The sequence below is a fragment of the Mus pahari genome, chromosome 12 (genome assembly GCF_900095145.1).
Source record: "Mus pahari chromosome 12, PAHARI_EIJ_v1.1, whole genome shotgun sequence".
Lineage (NCBI taxonomy): Eukaryota > Metazoa > Chordata > Mammalia > Rodentia > Muridae > Mus > Mus pahari.
Genome location: NC_034601.1, coordinates 12,536,370 through 12,543,438, shown reverse-complemented (window position 1 = coordinate 12,543,438; position 7,069 = coordinate 12,536,370). Strand labels below are relative to the sequence as shown.

The window sequence follows — 7,069 nt, the reverse complement described above, 5'->3', positions numbered from 1 at the left end:
CCTGGCTGTCCTGGAACTCACTCTGTAGACCAGGTTGGCCTCAAACTCAGAAATCCGCCTGCCTCTGCCTCCTGAGTGCTGGGATTAAAGGTGTGTGCCAGCACCGCCCAGCTCAGCCAGAATCTTCTTAAAGTTAGGGTTGCAAACAATGAGTAGGAGCCCCCACAGGCCAATGGGGACAGTTCTGAATGGTGAAAAGGCATTCCAGAGAGACGGGAGCCCAGTGCACAGACAAGCAGTGCCCAGCATTTGTGCTCTTCATTACTGAAACACAACTTCAGTTGAAGAGTGGCCTGGCAAGGAGTCAAGATACTTAGGCATTTAAGAGATGAATAGACGAGACCTTGCCTTTTATCTTTTTTTTTAGAGGGTGGAGAGACCTCAGAGGGGTGGCTGTAAGTAGGCTTCACTCAGGAGTGAATAATATTAACTTTGCACAATGTTCAGTGCCTTATTCCATTTCTGCAACATGAAAAAAGTTAATATACTTTTCAAAAGAGTGTATTTTACTACCAATTAGCAGCAGATTTGGCCTACTATGCTATAGATACACTGAGAATAAATTCTATGCTAAATTATTTTCATAGTGAAACTCTAACTTGGGAAAGAAGAGATGTTTTGTGTACTTTCTCTTTAAGGTGCTGCCGCATGACAGCAAAGCCCGACGGCTTTTTGTGACGAGTGGTGGACTTAAAAAGGTTCAGGAGATAAAGGCAGAGCCAGGCTCTCTCCTGCAGGAATACATCAACAGCATCAACAATTGTTACCCAGAGGAAATAGTAAGGTGAGGAGGATGAACTGAGGAGTTCAATATTACAATGGTTGCAATTTTCAAATACAGCCTGTTTTTGTTAGGGTTTCATTGCTGTGAACAGACTTTATGAACATGGTACGTTTTATAGTGAACAACATTTAACTGGGGCTGGCTTACAATTTCAGAGGTTCAGTCTATTATCATCGTGGCAGGAATATGGCAGTGTTAAGGCAGACATGTTGCTGCAGAAGGAGCTCACAATTCTACATCTTGATCTGAAGGCAGCCAGGAGGAGTATCTCTTCCACACTGGGCAGAGCTTGAGCATAGGACCTCAAAGCCCACCTCCCACAGTGACTCACTTTTTCCAACGAGACCACACCTCTTAATAGTGTCAAACCTTTCCATGGGCCAGACCTTTTTATGTTGAGTGTGTAAATATGTGGACTTTGAAATACTACATGAGACCAATGTATAGCTTCTTTCTGATCTATACCTCATGAAAATTAAGTATTTTTGTAATTCAGGAAATAAACCCAGGCCCTTATGCTGCCAGGCAAGAGCCCTACTTGTAGCTCAGATTAGTATTTTAAAAAGTGAAGTTGATTTGCAGAGCAGTAAGCCTAAGCCTTAGGTCATATAAACAAAAAAGAGAATTATATTGCTCCTTTAAATAAAATAAAGTTGTGAAGAAAAAAATGGAATAAAGCAACTAAGTCTTGACAAATAAAAAAATAAAAAATAAAAAATAAATGTTTATATTTTCTAGATCATTATTAGAAATACAAATTCTAGATTTAAAAACTTATGTGTTATATGTAAACAATAGCTGTTATCTATGTGTTTTAATATTCATTAATTACCATTTTCTAGAATTGTTTGTTGTTTTTTTCTTTTTTCTAGACAGGGTTTGTCTTTGTGTAGCATTGGCTGTCTTGGAACTAGCTCTGTAGACCAGGATGGCTTTGACTCATGGAGATCCACCTGTCTCTGCCTCTCAGGTGCTGGGACTAAAGGTGTGCACAACCACTGTGAAGCTATTTTCTTTGTGACATGTAATAACATTTAATTTTATGAACTCAATGATTTCATTAATTGGGATAAATTTCTCATTTTCTTTCCATAATTATTTTTATTCACATTACATCCCAATCACAGCCCTCTCTCCTCTCCTCCAAGTCCCTCCCCAAATTATCCCCCCTTCTCCGTAGAGAAGGGGAAGCCCCCTTGGGTATCACCCACCCTGGGACTAAACATCTCTCCTACTGAGGCCCAACTAGGCAATCCAGATAGGGGAAGGTGATCCAATGGCAGGGAACAGAGCTGGATACAGCCCCACCCCTGTTCCACATGAAGAGCAAGCTGCACATCTGTTACAAATGGGGGGTGGGGCTAGGTCCAGCCCCTGCATGCTCTTAGGTTGGTGGTTCAGTTTCTGTGAGCCCTATGGGCCCAGGTTAGTTGACTCTGTAGTCTTCTTGTGGTGTCCTTGACCCCTCTGGCTCACTCAATTCTGTTTTTTGTTTGTTTGTTTTTATCTGAGACAGGGTTTCTCTGTATAGCCCTGGCTGTCCTGGAACTCACTTTGTAGACCAGGCTGGCCTCGAACTCAGAAATCCACCTGCCTCTGCCTCCCGAATGCTGGGATTAAAGGCGTGCGCCACCACACCCCAGCTGGCTCACTCAATTCTATCCTCCACTTTCCCACAGACTCCCTGGGCTCAGCTGTGGGTCTTTGCATTTGCCTTCATCCACTGCTGGATGAAACATCTCAGGAGACAGTTATGCTAGGCTTCTGTTTGCAAGCATAGCAGATTATCATTAGTAGTGTCAGGGGTTTGCCAGCTAGAGTTGGCTGTTCCCTCAGTCTCGGCTCCATCTTTATCCCTGAACAACTTGTAGCCAGGACAAATTTGGGGTGGGTTGGGTTGATATCCCCCTCACCTTAAATCCCAGGAGATAAAGCCAAACAAATCTCTGAGTTCAAGGCCAGCCTAGAACAGAGCAAGTTCTAGGTGAAGAAAAACTTAAATCCAGGTTTGGTGGACCATACCTTTCATCCCAGTGCTTAGGAAACAGGCCTGCAGATTTCTGAATTCCAAGTCAGTCTATGGAGCAAGTTCCAGGACAGCCAAGCTTAGGCAGTGAAGGAGTTGGAAAACAGAAAGTTGTTGATAATATAAAATAGAACAAGGGGGCCATGTTCCAGCCCCAGCAAGCAGCAGAACTTGGCAACTTTGGCCATGTGGCTCTTGCTTTATAGTCAAGCAGAGAAGGAGACTACTGGGACAATTGATGCCGGTTAGCTGGAGCTCAGAAATTATTGGTGATTAAGAAGAGACCAGCGTCACTGAAGTGAAATCTTCTGGGAGGTGTTTTCTGAGATCATAAAGAACCTGTGTTCCAAAGATAGCCAAGGTTGTATTTCATGCTGTAGTTGTACTTGGTTATGTCTAAGAGTCACCCGGGGGGTACTGGTTTTGAAGGCATGAATGGGTCATGAAGAGCAGCTGAGGCTTGGCACTGTGAGAGGCCATGGAAGGCCATTGGTGAAGGTGCAGCCTCACTTGCAGTTGATGACCCAGGGCTGAAGGGGTCATATAAAGGAGTTGAGGCTTAGCATCATGAAGGGAACCTATGAGAGGCTATTGGTCAAGCCTAGTTGTAGCAGAAGACCCCAGTGTATTGAAGATGCCAGTACCATGGTATGATCACCAAGAACAGCAGCTGCAATGGAATGGGTCAACCTGAGCTTAGAATGCTACAGAGGGCAAAGCTAGAGAAGTGACACCAGCCCTTTGAAGATGCACAGAAGATCATGTGTGGATCTCAGACATTGGAACAAGAAGCTGTGAAGGTGAAGTTGACTTGGGGACCCCAAGATGTTAAAGATGCCAGAGCCACAGGATGCCTGCCAAGGAAAGCTGCAAACAAGGAGTGGAAATAGCCCAGGAGAAAGAAGTTTGTTGCAGTCAACAAAGATGAAAAAGGCGTTGGAGATCTGACGACTGCTTTGACATCAGACCTGGAGATACTGTGTTTGTAGTTTGCCCACCTGGTTTCCTGTCTTACTTTGGGGAGAATAGTTAAGTGTTTGGATGAGTCTCAGAAGAGACTTTGAACTTTGGACTTTTAACATTGAGAGTGCTATTGACTATGGAGGCTTTTGAAGTTGGACTAAATGTATTTTGCATTATGCTATGTTTAGGAATAGCTCCCATAGACTCAAATATTTGAACAAGTCTATGGGGACCAGGGAGTGGAATGTGATGGTTTGTATATGCTCCCCATAGGGAGTGACACTATTAGAATGTGTGGCCCTGTTGGAGTAGGTATGGCCTTGTTGGAGTAGGTGTGTCACTGTTGGTGTGGGCTTTACCACCCTCATCCTAGCTGCCTGGAAGTCAGTATTCCCCTGGTAGCCTTCAGATGAAGATATAGTATTCTCAGTTCCTCCTGCACCATGCCTGCCTGGATGCTGCCATCTTCCTGTTTTAATGATAACGGACTGAACTTCTGAACCTGTAAGTTAGCCCCAGTTAAATGTTGTCCTTTATAAGACTTCCCTTGGTCATGATGTCTGTTCACAGCAGTAAAACCCTAACTTGGACAAAGATTTTATGAGAAAAAACCTTCTTTAAGAGAGCTTTAGATATGTGGTATGCACTGTTTAACCTTGAATGTATATAAAGACATTATTGGAAAACAATGCAGCAGATGATTTTTCACATTTAATTAACAAATTATGGAGGTAATTAGTATAATAAAATTTATGACTTTTAAGAATATTTATTTATTTATTTCATGTATGTGAGCACACTGTCACTGTCTTCAGACACACCAGAAGAGGGCATCAGATACCCATTACATATGGTTGTGAGCCACCATGTGGTTGCTGGGAATTGAACTCAGGACCTCTGGAAGAGCAGTCTGTGCTCTTAACTGCTGAGCCAACTCTCTAGCCTCATTCATGACTTTTTAAGTAGGCATAGGTATAGTTATCAAAAAGAGGCCAAAGCAAGACACTAACATTAGATTTTATCTAGAAACAAACTTTCTAAAATTTAGTTATTTTTGAATGAATGTTTAGAAAAATTTTAAATTATATTTTTTCAGATTTAAAAAATGTTTATTATATACTAGAATATCTGCCAAATATTATACAATATAGTTTTATGCTTATTTCCATGATATATCAAATGATCCTACAATGTATTTTTGATATTTTATGTTTAATTATTTTATACTAATTTATAAAATGTTTAATTTAGAAATATACATTCATATTACTATGTATGTATACCCAAGCATCAATAAAGGTGATTAATACTTTATGCTATAATAATTTTTATTAAAATTATTATTAAAATCTCTTAGTTATTATCCTTTTTAAGTAATTTTACAGAGCTGGAATGCTGGCTCAGCATTTGAGAGTTCTGACTGCTCTTTAAGAGTATCCCGGTTCAATTCTTAACACTTATGTCTTGGCTCACAACTATTTGTCACTCCAGTGCCAGGAGATCTGATATCTTCTACAGGATTCTGAGGGCACAAAACATGAGTGATATACATACATACATTCAGGTAAACACATACATACACATAAAATTATAAAAAGTAACTTTACTTACTTGATAAAAACTGTGTCTGAAGTGAAATTTCATCCATGGATTGAAGGTTTTGCTTACAAAACATCTTAGTTGTCATTATACCTATTTCGTTTTTAAAAAATTATTTAGTTTTATTTTATGTATATTGATATTTTTGCCTGCCATGTTTGTCTTTGTGAGGGTGTTGGATCCTGGAGTTACAGACAATTGTGAATTGCCATGTGGGTGCTGGGAATTGAGCCCTGGTTCTCAGAAAGAGCAGTCAATGCTCTTAACCACTGAGCCATCTCTCCAGTTATGTTATACATATTCTTAACTGTTTTCCTTCTTAAGTACAGCACTGTTAGTTGGTATTCTTCATGGTCTTTAACCATATGCATATAGCATTACTAGAAGAATGTAGTTATAAGAACATATATGAAGTTTTACTTATGCTAATATTTCTTGTGTAGGATCATTTGAGTCCATCTCTGAAATTTTTTCTTATTTAATAGCAAATTTCTTCTTTTCAGGTATTACTCACCTGGATACTCCGATACACTTCTGCAGAGGGTGGACAGCTACCAGCCACTGTGAACAAAGCATATTTTTATTCTCCTCAGTTTCCCAGGAGAGTGTGAATAGTGATTGTTAAAGTTCTCTGAAAGTACATTCTAGATTTATTCAATGTAAGATACCTTTAGATAATGTTTTCTAAATGTATGTAATAGTTTAAGGTTAGTAGCTGGACTATATGGAGGACTAGTCATAGTCATTTGCATACATAGGAATTTCTCTAAAGACAGGCTTAAAAAGACATTAAAAGGTTTAAAACACTTGCTATTGTCCTGCTGAAAACCACATGCAAGCAGCACTAACACAGCCTTCAGTTAGATGAGAGACAGTGTTCAGCAACACTAAGGCCATTTCCTCATAGTAAGCACAGACACTGACAACCTGCCTTTCAAGTTACCCAGAAGCATCTGGAAGAAGAGCTGTAAAATGAACCTGATGACAGGGCATGTAACGCTTGTAAGAGGTTTGGATGCTAATGCAGAAGCTATGATAGGCTGTTAGGTTTGGTTTTCCAAGAATTTAGGCAGTTCTACTCATTGCCACTGGTTTTGCAGCCCTTCTCCCTCTCCCTGAAGGGTCCCAAGCATTGCATTCTGGAATCTGTGCTCCCCTTTCTTCTTGAGGTTTCATACTCACGATGTGGCATGGAACCTTTGCCCACAGTGTTCTCCTGGCTTAGGCTCACATTACCAAATGCCCAAGTCATGTTTTCCCATGTTGATATGAGTGGAACACACCAGACTCAGACTTTATTCACATTTTATATTAGATGTAGTAATGGGGTCAAAGAAGATTTCAATAAAATGTTAAAAACAGCATTAGAATGGTCCCCTTTGCTTTTTTTCTATCTAGTGACTTTCTGACACAGGAATCTGTCTTTGAACTTGATATCTGTGTGTCTTTGGGCCTAAAGGGATATTCCTGAAGGTGTCATCGGAAAGCCTGCACAAGAGGTGCAGGTCTGCCTAGACCACCTCAGACTACAGTGAGGCCTGGCCTAGAAACCTAGTTTCTCGTTTCCTTCTTGGATTTCCTTTGATTTTTTTCATCGAAAGGAAAGTCTTGGTTTAGCCTGCACATTTTCTGGTCTCTTCTGTCATTAATTTTCAACAATGTACGTCTGTTGAAACTGTTCAAACTTCTTTATGACC

General features: G+C 40.5%; 1 protein-coding gene across 1 annotated transcript in view; it reads left to right on the top strand.

Moving 5' to 3' along the window:
• LOC110329848 (sperm-associated antigen 6) overlaps window positions 1-6,736 on the top strand; it is a 54,918-nt gene extending 48,182 nt beyond the window's left edge. Inside the window, exons 10-11 of the mRNA XM_021209749.1 lie at window positions 639-784; window positions 5,876-6,736. Of these exons, the coding sequence (XP_021065408.1) occupies window positions 639-784; window positions 5,876-5,939 (210 nt within the window). The 3' untranslated portion in view covers window positions 5,940-6,736. The remainder of the gene's footprint in view (window positions 1-638; window positions 785-5,875) is intronic.
• Window positions 6,737-7,069: the final 333 nt, after the last annotated feature.